Raw genomic sequence first — 16,922 nt, 5'->3', positions numbered from 1 at the left:
CTATATCCTTACCTTCTACAGATCTCAATCCTAAACATCAAGATACTCCTCCCACGTGATCAATGGATCATTTAGTTGGATTGGTAGGGTGATTTTAGGCCAGCTAAAAACACTTTAATATCTTGATCTTTACCTCCCTCAATAAACGACAAAACACATTTTCTTGTTAATCAATGTTCGTTTATCTAATTATCGCAAGAATTTAGTTCTGTCTAATAAATTTATTAGTTTACACAGTTCACAAAACACCATATTTACCTAATCTGGCTATTTGTCGTCCTCTAAGTCATCAAATTTAGTCGTCTATCAATCGGAATTCGAAAGTTCTTCATGCGGCACGCCACAGTCCCAAGAACGGACAAGGACCAGAGACGTGCAAGCATCTACTAGTGCCCATAGATTTAGGAAGTCCTCAGTTTCATCATAGAAATGGGCATCAATTCAGTCTGTCAAAGATCCAGGAACGCAGCCGTCATGTAGCGTCACCATCGTCTCCGTCAGCAAAAGAAAAAGCACAAGCCAAGCCTCTCTATTCTATCGTCATTTTTATAATAAAGTAGCGTCAAAATGTAACACATTTTCAGGACTTGGGCTCTCCTTATTGGTCAGTTGGGATCATCTGGTGAGGTTTCACACAGTTCAAGAGGTTATGTCATTATACATGATCCATCCGGTTCCTTGTGTCAGTCCTTTGTTAGTGTACTTGGTGAGTTTCCCATCGTGACCTTGCTTGGGTACAACAAGAGTAGGGTCATGTCGAGGCCACTGGTACATGTTGTAACGAATGCGCACTTCGCCCGGAACCTCGTGGAATGGTGGCCATCTCGTCAGTCTCTGTCGGCGGCCATCTTTAATTTAGGCCCAAAGGACAAATTAAGCGAAAAAATCACAAAAGAGTAATTGATACATAGAAATAACTAATAAAGTGTTAAGCCCTCACTAATTCCCCTATGTGCTTGCAATTATCTAGCATATAGCGACATTTAAAGCGTTCATATTCACCCATTGATGTCATCTGGTGCAACATTACGGAAACGTCACAAAAGCAACATATATCATGCGATATTCTATTTTTCTAGTGTTAGTATGCGTACATATGTTAATTATTAATTATTTAGCCATGCAAAATGCAAATCCTACGTGTAATTTCATATACTAGTAATGTTGATTATACCTCATGCAAACACATTAATAATATTAAAATTAATAGATTATTCTAATTAGCATAAACATGCAGAATAGGGGGTATACAAAATGTTGTACTACCCGCTTCATCACCAGATAGGGTATTCAAGTGCTTGCAGGTCCAGATGGCTTATTTGGACAGCCTGGTCTTGAGGGTCATTTGGAATTCCGTAAGTGAGGTGATGATCCGGAGGTGCGTGGGAGGCTGTTGCAGATCTTTGCTGTGATGTGGGAGAAGGAACGTCCTCCACTTCTACTTCAGTAGATGCCGGAAGTAAGGGGAAGTGAAATGGAGGCGGAGTGTAGTCTTTTCAACGGTTGGTGGGAGTTAAGGCAGTAGTTAATGTAGGCAGGTTCTTGCTTGTGTAGAGCCTTGTGTGGGTGGGCCAGTAGCTTGAAGTCGCATCTGTTCTGTACGGGGAGCCAGTGGAGTTACCTGAGGTGGGGTGTGATATGGGTTGATTCGGAAAGGCCGAGTATGAGTGTGGCTGCTGCGTTCTGTATGTTCTGAAGTCTCTGTAGGCGGTCTTGTGTGTGGAAACCACTCGAAATCTTACGTAGCATGCACAGCGCGAGGAAGCAGGCAGAGGAGACTACATTGATCTGTGATTTCATGGCGGACTTGTTGTCAATGATGATTCCGAGGTTTCTGGTTGGGATGGAGGGAGTGGATGCCGATCCTAGGTCTGATGGCCACTAGGAATGATTTCATGTGTTGCTGCTAATGCCAAGGATCAATTACTTCCATCTTGTCTGTGTTTAGCTGCAGGCAGTTGTTCCTGAACCAGTCGGCGACGTTTGTCATTCATCTGTGGTAGTTGATTCTGGTGGTGGTAGGCTCGTCAGTGAGTCAGAGGATGAGCAGGGCGACGTCTGCGTAGGAAATTACGTTGAGATCATGGGATCTGACAGTGTTGACCTGTGGAGTCATATATGTGTTGAAGAGCATGGGGCTGAGGGATGAGCCCTGTGGGACCCCGCAGGTGATCTCCGTGGGTTCAGATGTGAAAAGTGGGAGGTGGATCCTCTAGGTTCTTCCGGTGAGGAAGGAGGTGATCAGTGACCCATCTGAGCATGTCCCCTTGGATGCCAATGTGGTGGAGTCTTTCAATCAGCATGTGGTGGGATACTGTGTCCAAGGCTGCCGATAGGTTGAGGAGGAATCAAAGCTGCTGTTTCCTCTCTGTCGAGGAAGGTTTAGATGTCACTGGTGGCTACAATCAGGGTTGTTTCGGTGCTGTGATTGCTGCGGAAAGCCAGATTTGGAGGTGTTGAGTAGCTGGTTCTGCTTCAGGTGTGTGTTATGAGTTGATTGTTGATGATCTTTTCCAGTACCTTCTCTGGGAATGGGAGGAGGGAGATTTGCCAGTAGTTTTTTAGTTCCATGTGGTTGGCGGGGGGGGGGAGGTTTGAGTAGTGGTCTGACTTAGGCATGTTTCCAGGTGTTGGTTTACTAGTGTTACTAAAGCTGGCAATGAGCCATAAATCTTGGGTTGATACGAGGTAACACCCATGCTCCACCCATGCAATGATTTCCCAGGGCAGAGTAACCCAAGGCAGCACCTTGCATTACTCCAGATTTACTATGAGATGCAGAGTCCTGCAAGGTGGCTCGGCATGGCATAGTAAATCTCACTTAAGGCTCCTTGATAAAGCTGGTCCTTATTTTTGTTTTCAAACTGTATCTTACTCTCATGCATGTAGTTTCCTGCTATGGATGTTTGTGGATATTCCGCTAGATTGTTTGAGAAAAATAGAAATAAATCCCTGAATTTGCATTTCACAATAAATATTTTACTTAAATCATTGCTATTTCAAAGTCAATTATTATTTTCTCAAGTATTTTGTTTTTCGTTTTTTTGTTGTTTATAACTGCTTAACCTTCTGTGTAGGTAGAATACTGCTTATCTGGCAGTAAAGCATAGATCAGAGTGGCATTGTAGCACAGTTAATTTTAAAGTGAATAGTGTAAATTTGGGCAAATGGATAAGATGTTGATTTAAGTGCCCCATCCATCATCCAAATTTCACTATTTTCAAAGGCGACTATATGATGGAGAGTTTAAAAAAAATATATTCTTTTTTTAGGGTTGTGGTTTTCATAAAGAAGAAGTGATCAATGATTGCATGTTTGTGTTAGATGTTTAGCGATGTTGATGTCACTATAATATTTTTGATTTTGGAGTATAGACATTACATGCCTGTCTTTTTCTACGTATTATTCTTTTCAATGAGGGATCGCAAGCATGCCTTTGGCAACGTGTATATGGATGTATTTAGATACCTCTGTCATTGCTGCCACAGAGGGATTATTGGAAGTGATTGCTATTGCTTTTACTTGTTGAACATTTTCTCTAACTGCAGTTTCAAATACTGAGGCAGAGTGGTTATGCTATGAGGTTTTCAGAATGGTTTCCCAGAGTAAATAATGTGCCCCTGCAGTGCGACGAGAATTAGTTTAACCACCTCCAATGAGCCCCTGGTTCAGTATGATTCTACTTATCATAAAGTTACCCCTCGTGATTGAGTAGCTGGTTCTGCCTCATAGAAAGCACAAAATTGGCCTGATGAATAGTCTCCATTTTTCAAAACTGTATATAAAATATAAAGAACATATACACAAGTTATTTGAATTTTATACTAAGAGGACTTGTTCTGGTCAAATCAGTACAGGGCCTGGAGACTTATCTCCCCATTTTAACTAGCGCCCATGATAGATTTTTAATCACTTGTTTTCCATCAATTAGTGGCCTCTCCTTCCGGCTTTGTTTTATGTGTAGAAGATAGAGGCCCCTGTGGCTGCTACAATAGGTCTCCACAGGAAACTCTACATTTTGTATTTTTATGTAAATATTTTACCTATCCTAGGAGATTGTATCTTAAACCTTATTTAATAGAATTGGGATTCAGGCATGCTCGTATTGCCCTCTTATATTTGCAACTTTTGCCTAATGTTCGCACAATTTTTGCTGTCACGAATTTCCAAGAAATTCGAGACATGATTGATGTATGCAGGGACCCCCCGTGATTTTGCACAGTGATGATATATTGTTTTTTTTTTTACAATCAACTTTATTGATTTTTAAAATCAAACAAATAACAGCTCAAGACATTTATTCATTGGTACAAGGCATTATCGCATGTGGCAGCTTAGATTGCATACAGATGAATGGTTTAGATCACACCTACAGCGCACAAATGTTTCATTTATGTATGTAAGCGAAACTTTGGTTTGGTTAGTCCATTTGATTCACCCATTTGCTCCAAACCTTGTTGTATTTAGTTGGGCAGCCCAGGCCTCAAATAAGGGTTTTTCTTGTGCGGTGCACCAGTCCAGCCCCAGGAGCCATCTGACTATGCACGGTGGTTTAGATTGCGCCCAAGTGGCTGCAATATCGCGCTTGGCTACCACAATGGCTGTCCCCAGGAATAGCCTATCAGGCCGAGAACCCTCCAGACCATCCATTACCCCTAAAATGAGACATAAGGGATCGTGGGGAACCTGCCAACCCAGGACCTGTGTGAGCTCGGACTCTATTGCTGTTCAATACGGGGCAAGGTTGGGGCATGTCCAGTTCTTGTGTTAGAAATCAGCCTGTCCCTGCCCGCAATGCGCGCAGTTTGGGGATGGGCGCAACCCTGCCCTATGCAGACGTTATGGGGTGAGGTAGGCGGCGTGTAAGTAGTATAGTTGAATTAAACGAAGTTAAGCTGAGGTCGTGATGGCTTTGGGAGCCATAAGGGCGTCACGCCAGTCCTCCTCATTCAGGGGGCCCAGCCATTGCTCTCATCGGTTCCCGAGCGGGTCGAGTGTCGTTGGGCCATTATTGACAAGGGTGAGACACCCTCCCTCTCCACCCCCCCAGGTTCCCCATCATGACTTGGGCCTCCAATGGGCTGAATTCGCGGAGCGACGTGCCTGTTGAGATGTGTGTGCTAAGGGCATGGCGGAGCTGCAAGTATTTGTAAAATTGTGAGGTGTGGAGAGTATAGCGCTCCCGTAGGTCCTGGAACGCCCTAATGTGGTCACCCACCCATACGTCACCCAGCAGTGATATGCCTATGTAGTCCCATTGTTTGAACCCCGTAATTGCTGCCACTTCTCTTAACCACATGTCTTGCCAGAGAGGTATGTGCTGGCTTAGTTGTTTGTCCCAGCTCGTGTGCCTTAGGGCCGTATGCCAAGCCATCAGGACCGCTCTGGTTATCGGTTGTATCACTCTGGGAATTAGGCTTCCGTATAGGAATGTTTGTATTTGAAGGAAATCAATATCCTTGAGCTCTACCCTGTAGGCCGTGTCAGACCAGCCCCTGGTGAACCAGTCGTGAATTACAAGAAGTCAGGCAGTTAAGTAGTATAGGTGAGGATCAGTCATACCCATGCCACCGTCAAAGGGTGGGATCCTGCATTGGGCGAGGGCGATGCGCAGTCTCACCCCTCCCACAGAAACCGCGTGGTCACATTGTCTATCTCTTTAAACCAGTTGCGTGGGAAGTGTAAAGGGGTGTTCTGGATGACGTATAAAAAGTGTGGAAGGACCATCATTTTGAACAGCGCCACTCTCCCGAGTGGGTTGAGTGGTAGGGTCTGCTATCGCTTGAGATCCTCCTTGGCTTTTGTGACCAGCAGAGTAATGTTTAACGCCCATTCTAAATCGGGAAGAAGGGCAACCCAAATCCCCAAGTGTCGCCTGATGGGGATGGCTGATTGCCAGTTGAAGCAATCCCTAGAGAGGTGGAGAGGCACCAAGGTCGATTTTGCCGGGGTGAGCCGGAGGCCCGAGACCTTTTCGAAGGCTTGGAGTGACGGAAGGCACATAGGACCGGAGCAGGCTGGGTCAGCCAAGAAAAGCAGGACATCGTGTGGTGGCATCCAAAAGCCAAACCTTGGTTCAGGTTATCTGACCGAATAAGGCATGCCAAGGGTTCCATTGCTAACGCAAATAGGAGAGGTGAGAGAGGACACCCTTGTCTTGTGCCTCTCTTAATCAGGAACGCCTCTGAAAGGGCTCCATTGTTAAGTACTCTGGCTCTGGGGTTAGAATAGAGGACTTGAGCAAAGCGTCAGAATTGTGGACCGAGGCCCATCGTCTTCAAGACGTCCTCCAGGTAGCGCCAGTCCACCGTGTCACAACATCTTGGACGGCTCTAGGGAGACCTGGGGTTTCAGATAGGGCTGTTTCCCACTGTGCTGCTTGTGCCTCAAGAAAGGTCAGACGGCTGCACTGCGCCAATTTCTTCGCGTGCACCCAGCCCCTGGCTACTCCACGGATAGTGGCTTTACTAGCCTCCCAGAGGGTGCTCCGGGAGGTAACCGATCCCTGATTAATACGGAAGTAGTGGCGTAATTCCTCCCCTATCACCTTCTTGACCTCTTTGTCCTGCAAGAACCATGTGTTCAATCTCCACACCGTCCGGGGCATGTCCGAGGTTACGCCCAATTGTAAGGATAGGGCTGAGTGATCCGAAATTCCCCGGGCGAGGATGACGACATTCGATACTCTTTGACAGTCGGGGCAGGCAAGAGGATCAGAACAATTCGGGAGTGCGTATGGTGGGCTGCCGAGGTGTGAGTGTATTGAGAGCCTCGGGGTTTCCAGACCCTCCGGACGTCGCACAGGCCGAGGGCGGCCGCCCAATCGGCCAGTTTCTTTGCCTGGGCTAACCTTGCTGGTAAGGGTGTGTCAGTCGCGTCAAGCATCAGTTGCATAACTGCATTAAATCGCCCCCTATCACCGGGGTAGGGAGGAGATTGTGTCAGTGAGGTGTCGCAGGGAGGAAGTGAGCGCTGCAGGTGAGACGTATATGGATGCCAAGTTGAGGGTGTTCCCTTCTAGCTTCCCGGATATGGTCACAAACTGGCTTTGGGGGTCCGTAGTGATGTGATTGGGGATGAAGGGGAGGCCCCGTTGTATCAGGATTGCAACCCCTGTGAGCCTTGTTCGAAACCATACCTCGCGAGGAAGGGGCATTGGGTTCCCAAGAGATGTGTCTCCTGGAGCAGGAGGATATCGGGTGCGTAGCGCTGGGCGTATTTCAGGGCTGCCGTTCGCTTGATGCGGTCCAATGGTCCATTCACATTCCAGGATATAACATGTAGGGACTTACCCTTGGTGGACGTCTGTACCATGGTTGGTGTATGGAATGAGTGGGCTGTAGGTCGCAGGGTCCCAAAGGGGTTGTCGCACCTCAATTCGAGCACATAGGTGCGGTTCGCGCCTTGTGGTGTGCGGTATTGCTGTGTCAGAGTGAATAGCAAGTGTCAAGAAGCTGTAAGCAGTAAAGGAAGGAAACCATACATCTCCCTTCTCTCGCCCAAATGGGATCTCTCAGATCTGTGCTTCTGTACATCTGACTGGTACCCTAGACTAGTGAAGGGCTTCTAGAGAGATCCGAGTCCGTGGCCGCTAGGTCCGGGGCTCCAGAGGGGCCTGGGTCAAGGTGTAGTTCATCCGCAGAGCTTTCTCGGCTTCGGTCCCGGGAGGCCGGAGGGGCCCACAGCGGTTTTAGGTCCATGGGTCATTGAGCTAGGTGACTCAGACGCCCCTCTGCGCATCCCTCGGCCCCTGCGTGACTGTGTGTTCCTCCTTCGCTGCTTAGGGGAGAGCGGGCAGTCTTATGGGATCTGGACGGCTCAGTCACGGATGCAGATCGGACCCGAAGGGGTCGCTCCTCAGTTAGCCAGGTCCAGGCGGATTGCGGTGACGCAAATACAGCATCTTGTTTTGGAAATATATATTGTTTTAATGGATTTGTTACTGATTTTTTTATCTTTGTATCTTTTATGGCTGTGATTACTGTTAAATAAAGATTATTATTATTATTACTACAAATTATCAATAGTGTATTTTGACTGTTAAGGGGCCGATTCCGATTTCGGTCGGAAGGGTTCCAACCGACGGTCGGAGCCCTTCCGACCGATTCTGATCATGTCGGCCGGATTCCTTTCCGACCGAGCCATTCCGATGGGCTCGGTCGGAAAGGAATCCGACACAGATTTTCGGATTGCGGACGACAGGCTCGGAGAGCCCGTCCGCCGTCCGGAAATCTCCCAGTACTCCCCCCGGCCGCCTCTTTGCGACCAAGGGAGTATGAAGGCAGTTTTTCACTGCCATTTTGTACCGGTTTTTCCGGCACGAAAAGGCAGTCGGAAACTGTCTATGGGGGCCCCCAGTAGGGCCCCCATGGGTGCAAGGCTGCCGAATGGCGGCCTGGGGGCACCTATGGTGCCCCTCTGTGGATCCCTGCACCCGGTGGCAGGCACCTAGGGGTGCCGGCTACAGGGTGCAGGGATGTACTGCACCCCTGCTTTCAAGGATGCAGGCATTCATTCCGCTCGGAATGCTTGCCTGCATTGTCTTGTATACGAGTGCGACCGAACCCTGTTCGGTCGCATCGTACTAGCAGGGCCGTAACCGACAACAGCAGGTCGGTCGGTTACGGCTCCTGCCTGATGTCGGACGGACCTGAGTCCATCCGACATCGGAATTGGCCCCTTAGTGTCACTGCTTACCTCCTTTTGGACATTAAAGTAGAACAATTAAATTTTTATTAGAGATGAATATTTTTCTTCATTGTTTGATGGAATCCGATCAATTCTTTTCAACTAGCTTTCCCTTCTTTTTCTTTGTACCTGTAAATTAAAATTAGAATTGTTGTTTAGGTACACGTGAGGTAGATAACATATCTTTAATTAGATGATATGTTGTTAATTACTATTTTAATTTCAATAAAAATATGTTTGCCTTAATATCATACAATTTCATGCTTACCCTCTTATCATTTGGCACTTCTGGTGTATTTATTCTTCTTCAAAGGAAGTAATATTTTATAAAACTTTTTTTCATTCTTTGAAAATATACAATATATTTTAGAAAACATTTTTACATTATAAATCTTCCCCTAATAATGTTAGTTTTGTTCGATTTGTTTCCTGGGATAATTAACAACATTAATTTATTAAATTGTTAAGGATCAGATTTATTTATTTACCTTTGTCTGTAGAATGTTTTTAAAGATTATTTTTGTTAGAATGTACAGAACAATTCTTCTATGGATTTGAGAGTAAGAAGTAGTGATTTCAGTGCAAACGGAGCTACATTGAAGAATCACCCGCCACAACACCGCCCTTCCTCCTTATTGAGCTGTTGGGAGAAAGGGTAGAAGCTGAGACGGTAGAGCTATAACTGTGATTTGAAAATAGGCACAGTGCCCATTAATTGAAAACCACTTAATTCATATCTGAAAGTGGCGTGTCCATCTCTCTATAGTGTAAACATAGAATTAACCCCAGACTGAACTCCTGGGATTTATAAAGAGATGTATGATCTGCTGGGTGTGTAAAGTGGAATGAGATGAGAGTATGAGCCCCTCAACTACCCAGGATCCCTTTCCAAGCTAAATTAAAATATTGTTTTATAGTAGCTAGGTGTATGGGAAAGCTGGCTTAGCCTTTTAAGGTTTTGGCTGCACTAATAATTTTGACCATCCTGTGCCACTAACCATTAATAAGGCTTCCTATAATGTCACTTCACGTGAATGACGATTATTTGGTGATTTAGAGTTTGGCAGATAGGGTATGCAGTTGCAAATGCAACAGAGGACCCTGTCTGCCAAACTGATGGTCCGCCTGTCATATGTAGGGTTGTGAGTACCATTCCCTTTCCATCGACAGGGCTTCCGTTGACTCCGTCAACATAAAGCTGCCTCTGACTGCTGACAAAGTAGGGGCAGGGCATTACTCCTCCTGTCCTATTTAGGGTGGATAGTGTGATGTCCTTTTTTTCTGTCCTTCATTGTAAGGTAAGACCTGGCAGTGAGGGGCAGAAAAAGGCAAATGACCCCCAAAGACCCAGAGATAAAACTACCTGGGTGTGGGGGGGCCATTAGATTTTTGTTGTCAAGGAAAAACGTCCATGTTATAAGTTTATTTCTGAATAGAGGACCTGGTTTAGAGTTGGATTGATGGGTTTACTCTTTTACAAACGTGATAGATCTCCTGCACGCCTTATTTCATGTGCCATCAGATATAATGAACTTCTAATAATCCAGGCAAGATATCTGTCATGTTTGTGACAGAGTAACCCGCTTGACTAACTCTAGATCTGACCCTATATCTTAAAGTTGAACCCTCCTGTACGTATTATGAAACACCTCCCTGAGATGACTAAGGCAGTAATGTGTCTCTAAGTGTGCACAGTTTACCAAAGTCTAATGAAGCCTCTTTGAAGGACAGGATGATGGGAACTCTATGGACTTGCCGTCCTTTTGATTTGCGTTGCCTGTCTGCCTGCCCTACTGTCTCCCAGCAAGAAATGTCATTGTTTTGTGTTTTACAGAGGCTAGAAAATTTGCAGCAAGACTGCCAGGGTGCCTACATGTTACTACAGAGAGCCTTGGAAACTCTGGAATGTTCTCCACTACCGGAAAAAGCCTCGGTAAGCACGTAGGCCTAAATGAAACAAAATAGCGTAACTTTTACTAGGTGGTGGTGTGATACACAGGTGAATGCTTGAAAGGAAGGGCGTGTTGGAAACAAATTACAATTTAGCTGGCTCTTAGCTCAGTAGAAGTGTGTAATATAATAAGTGAATGACAGTTTCAAATTCAATTGCATAATAAAACAAGCATTGACGTAGCCAAGGGGTCTCGCCTTTTGGACCTTATAAGTGTTAAGCCATGCAGCTTATCATCCTGGGTGCTGTGCCGGCAGGGATTAAAGAGCTATACAATTACTACATGCATGGAGTGGAGTGCTATTGAGTGGAGTGGCATTGTGTGGAATGGCAGTGTGTGGCCTGGAGTGGCATTGTCTGGAGTGGAGTTGAGTGGCACTGAGTGGAGGAATATTGTATGGAGTGGCATGGAGTGGCCTTGTGCAGAGTGGAGTGGCATTGTGTGCCGTGGAGTGGCACTGTCTGAAGTGGAGGTGAGTGGCACTGAGTTGAGGGATATCGTGTTGAGTGGCATTATGTGGCATGGAGTGACATTGTGTGGAGTGGAGTTGAGTGGCCTTGTGTGGAGTGGAGTTGAGTGGCCTTGTGTAGAGTGGTGTGGCATTGTATGGCATGGAGTGGAATTTTATGGCATCTAGTGTTGTGGCATTGTAAGGAGTGGAGTAGTGGCATGAAGTGGAGTAGCACTGTCTGGAGTGGAGTTTAGTGGCCTTGTGTAGAGTGGAGTGGTATTGTGTGGCAGTGGCAGTGTGTGGCGTGGAGTGGCATTGTCTGGAGTGGAGTTGAGTGGCACTGAGGGGAGGAATATTGTATGGAGTGGCATTATGTGGCATGGAGTGGCCTTGTGCAGAGTGGAGTGACATTGTGTGCCGTGGAGTGGCACTGTCTGAAGTGGAGGTGAGTGGCACTGAGGTGAGGGATATCGTGTTGAGTGGCATTATGTGGCATAGAGTGACATTGTGTGGAGTGGAGTTGAGTGGCCTTGTGTGGAGTGGAGTTGAGTGGCCTTGTGTAGAGTGGTGTGGCATTGTATGGCATGGAGTGGAATTTTATGGCATCTAGTGTTGTGACATTGTAAGGAGTGGAGTCATGGCATGAAGTGGAGTAGCACTGTCTGGAGTGGAGTTTAGTGGCCTTGTGTAGAGTGGAATGGTATTGTGTGGCATCTAGTGTTGTAGCATTGTATGGAGTGGAGTAGTGGCATGAAGTGGAGTAGCACTGTCTGGAGTGGAGTTTAGTGGCCTTGTGTAGAGTGGAGTGGCATTGTGTGGCATGGAGTGGCATTGTGTGGAGTGGTCTCGAATGGCATGGCGTGTGTTGGAATTAGGTGGATTGGTGTGGAGTTGCATTGTGTGGCATGGAAGGGAGCGGCATTGTGTGAAGTGGAGTAGAATGGAGTGGAGTAGCACCGTGTGGCATGGAGTGGCATTGTGTGGAGTGGAATGGCATTGTGTATAGTGACATTGTGTGGCATGTAGTAGAGTGGCATTGTGTGGTATGGAGTAGAGTGGGCTGGCTTTGAGTGGAGCAGACTGGCATAGTGTGGCATTAATTGCAGTGACATTATGTGGTGTGCAATAGAGTGGCATTGTGTGAAGCAGAACGGTGAGGCATTGTGTGATGTGGTTTGGCATTTTAGGGAGTGGAGTGGCATCATGTAGCTTGGAGTGGCATTGTGAGGCCTGGTGTGGCATTGTGTGGCTCGGAGTGGCATCGAGTGGAGTGTTATTGTGTGCCATGGAATGCGATTGTGTGGCGTGAAGTGGATAGATAATGTACATGTTTGCAGTAACATTCCGATGCAACAGCGATCTGAAGCGCCCCTTCCTGAGAGGAAATCTGGTATAATAATCCCCGAGTGAACCTTTTGCCCCTGTGTACTCTACCTGACCATTGCTATTTCACCATTATGTATCACTGCTTACTGTTTTTGAAAACGAAAAGAAAGTTTATTAAAAATTGAAAAAGGATAACTGAGAAGCAGCAAAATGGTTGCCAGCAATGTCATGCTGTCCAAAAGTGAAGATATATTTAAACTTGGTTAATCCAGTGCACAGAAATACAATGCATATAGGGTGGTTAAAAAAAACTGTTTACACATACCTGCTATTAATAGTACATAATATGGCTGCAGTTTCCGCTTTCCCATTCCATTACAAATGTAAACTCACTTAAGAAGAGTGGCATGTTTACACTGTTAATGTGGAGGAAACGTCAAATGATAAATCATTTGCCATTAGCAATATATTTTCAATTTAAGTGGGTTAATTTGTGGGCAAATAAATGAGGCATTAATGTTTTGCAAATCCTTGTTTTTATATAGTGCTACGTACTACATTCATGCCATTTTGTGTGCTGTAAATAGCGGATCACTGATACAACATCAACTCCTATAACATTGAACTACAAAATTATCGAGTCAATAATATTATATACAAAAATATCGACACGCAGTACACAAAACAGAAATACAGCAAACATAGATAAAAGAAAATTGTTTAAAAAAAATCTCGATGACAAAAATATCAACTACAAAAATAAAGAAAAAAATATTGATAACATGAAAATAAAATGAAACACAACAAAAACATTGATATAAATAGTATCGACAACACAAACATCGATAAAATACATATAAACTATACAGAAAATAACATTTAAACATAAAAATAAACTATTTTAAATAATATAATAACATATTCCAAACATTTTAAACATACACTAAAAAAATTACAAAAGTAATATCAAATAAAACAAATACACAAAAAATCCCAAAACAAATAAATAAACAAACAATACAACAATGAAAAAAATAAAAACAAACATTAAATAAACATAATAAATAATAACAAAAATAAAAAGTAACTGCTAAAAAAGCTATCTCGACCAATAAATTTAAACTACACCAATACAAACCAATAGAAAACTCTAATCAAATAACCAATATAAATACAATCAATTAATTAACACACAATTTACCATATAATGGAAAAATACGGAGGAAGAACGAACCTTTACAAGGCAGAAAACAGAACGAAAAAGAACTACACAAACAGCTATTCTAAAAATCTCTCATTAAAGGTAGGAACAAAACTTTGTAAGTAAATAAATAAAATTAGCTTAAAAAGAAAATTAACTAAAATATAACATATTTTCCTTTATGTACAAAAAAAAATAACAAAGTAAGTATATAACTTTACCAACAAATAAATGTAATAAAAAAGCAAACCATAGTTAACAAATACATTTCTTTTAACAGCTTCTACAGAAGTCAACAACACAACAACATCAATGAAAGATACTTCAGCAACTAAAAATAGTAAGTATATTTTTTATATCAAAATAAAAACAGAGTCTAAATAATAGAAATAATGAAATTAACAAACTATTAGGTTTGTTTTCTTTTATGTTTCACAGACTACACTTCACTAAAACTCCACCTAAAAAACTCAAAACAAGGATTAACTTCAAAAACAAAGACAAAATCAGCATTAAACAAATTTTTTAACTTGAGTAAGTATATATATTAACCAACAAATAGAGCAAACTAATAAAAAAAACAATAAATAAATAAAGAAGCAAAATATAACTAAAGTATTTTTCTCATCACAGGTTCTACAAACTTCAACATACAACATCAACGAAATAAACTTCATCAACTAAAAATAGTAAGTATTTTTTGCTCTCAACTAAATAAAAATAGAAACTTAATAAACAAAATAATCAAATTAAATGTAACACTTTAATAAAAATAACATTTTCCTTTTAAACCAACAGAAAAAAAGAAACCAGTGAATCAACCACGACCATCAAAAAAAATCCAACAATAAAATTAAAGAAAGACAAATGTAAGTTTATTTTCTAAAATAAGAATTATCCAAACATGTTTACTATTCAAGACCTTATCATTAATAAATATATAAATACATATATTCACAGACATGGGCTACACTTATGCGCAAGAAAAAATAACTGGAAACAAAACCAATTGAAAATGTAGTACATACTACTCCAATTCTTGCTATGGGAGAGCCACACTAGTTGAAACAAATCTAGTTAACGACAGGGAACACAACCATCCCCCAATGTGACAGAAATCTAGGTCAGAGATGCTCTAGAAACAATCAGAGAAGCAAGCACCAGCTCCCAACAGACCAGTACCCAAATGCTAAAAAACGTATTAACTAGGGTCCCTGAACATGTCACAGTACAACTACCATCCATCCCCACGCTAAAAAGATTAATAGCCAGAGCTAAAAGAGCTATTGCTCAAACACCACCCACCCCCCAAACTTTTGCAGGAATAGAAATCTTACCAGAATACACTGTCACCCACAAAAGATTAAAAATTCATTCTTCATGACAAAAGCAGTCATGAAAAACGAATTATCATCTGTACCACAAAAACTAAAAAACTGTGAAACGTGGATGATGGATGTCAAATTCAAAATTTCCCCATGCCTTTTTACCAACTATATACCATCCACGGCGAATATGAAGACACTAACATCCTCTTCATATACACACTACTACCTAATAAAGAAAATACCACCTACATAGAGCTCCTTTCAATAATAAAACAAAACACCAACAACTACTTTCCACAAAAAATAATCATTTACTTTGAACAAGCAATGATTCAGTCAATTTTAAAAATATATACACACAATGCAATACAAGGTTGCTATTATCACTTCAACCAAAGAATCTGGAGACATCTACAAAAATCAACTCAAACTATAGATAACGCCACCAAATGCAACTTTGCCTATCAAATAAAAAAATGAATAGCCCTGGCCTATGTACCAACAACTGAAGTAGCCAACCACTATAACATATTTCTTGAAAGCCCTTTCTACCAAGCAAACAAAACAAAACTAACTCTCTTCCTAGACTACTTTGAAGACACTTGGGTGAGAAGGCTACATAGGTCAGGGCACCGTAGACAACCAAAGTTCCAAATCCCCCAGTGGAACGTCTACGATAGCACTCTAGCTCAAAAAGCTAAAATAACAACGCAGTGGAAGCATGACACAATGCATTCCAAGCCACAATAGGAAGAGGACAACCAACCCTACACAAACTAATAGAAACCATAAAAAACGAACAGAGCTATCAAGAGCTAAGGCTAGAGCAATCCCTAACTAAGGGCCTGATTACGATGGAGTAAGGCCCGTCACCAACAGCCTGTCGCTGGGAGGCCCTCCGCCATCGTATTGCGGTTTTCTGCCCGCCATGATTACCATGGCGGGCAGAAACGTGGCAGTCGGAAAGACTGAACGCCACGGTTCTGACAGGCGGTCATTTTACTGTTGGAGCTGCCGCATTGCCCAGCATGGCGGCGGTACCTGTCAGGCACCGCCATCGGGATAATGATATCCCTCACCGCCCGCCTGTTCATGGCGGTTAACCCGCTATGAACAAGTTGGCGGAAAGGGACCTGGGGGCCCGTAGCGGGCCCCCCTTCAGCCCGGGCACTTTCTTCTGGGCGTTGGGGGGTATTGCATGGTGCCTTTCACGTGGTGCAGGAAAATGTAAATAGTGCCTTATGTACATTGCGTCAGGTGCTGCAGCCAACAGCAACCGCCGCAATGTAAAGTATGGCAAGTGTTACCGCCACGGTGGCAGTCGCATCATAATTCGGATTGCGGGGAGGCCGCTTCATAGGCAGCTGGTCCCAAATCCAATACCATGGCGGACGGACTTCTTAATTAGTCCCTAACATCGGCCCTAAACTCAGTAAACAAACAAAACCAATGTATGAATACCTACAAAATAAAACTCGGCTATTTCCAAACACCAAAGGTCTAGAATTCCTTGACCTGATTGCTAAATCAATACTTTAAACAAAAAACAATACTAAACATCATAAACATATTAAAATCACAAAACATTTGAACTACACAATTCTACTCTTTTGCTAAATTAATAATTATAATTGTCATTTAAATTAAAAACGCACATATAAATATATGACATCATATAATTATTAAAATAAAAAAGAAACAAATAAAAAAAATGTAACCAAAAACATTTGCCACCCATAATAATAACAAATAACTTACACTTGTGTTGCAGTAAACAGTCCTCAAAAGCAAACAAATCCATAGTGGATAAATCAAAAGACGAATCCATTTGAAAAGAAAGCCCCCCAAAAAATCCAACTATAGAAAAAAGGCTCCAACGACGCAATCCTCTCAATAACAAAACCCGAAAATTAGCTAAAAAACCCGCAATAATGGAACTTTAGAAAAAAGGCTCCAACGGCGCAATCCTCTGAATA

General features: G+C 43.1%; 1 protein-coding gene across 2 annotated transcripts in view; it reads left to right on the top strand.

The window, feature by feature from the left end:
• PLEKHG4 (pleckstrin homology and RhoGEF domain containing G4) overlaps nt 1–16,922 on the top strand; it is a 1,592,954-nt gene that overhangs the window by 349,546 nt on the left and 1,226,486 nt on the right. For both annotated transcript variants that reach the window (XM_085638629.1, XM_085638628.1), the window contains exon 6: nt 10,523–10,621. In XM_085638629.1, coding sequence (XP_085494755.1) covers nt 10,523–10,621 — 99 coding nt within the window. The remainder of the gene's footprint in view (nt 1–10,522; nt 10,622–16,922) is intronic.

This window comes from Triturus cristatus, chromosome 12, assembly GCF_964204655.1.
Source record: "Triturus cristatus chromosome 12, aTriCri1.1, whole genome shotgun sequence".
NCBI lineage: Eukaryota > Metazoa > Chordata > Amphibia > Caudata > Salamandridae > Triturus > Triturus cristatus.
Note: the sequence above shows the minus strand (reverse complement) of the source record. Positions and strands in the feature narration are given on the sequence as shown.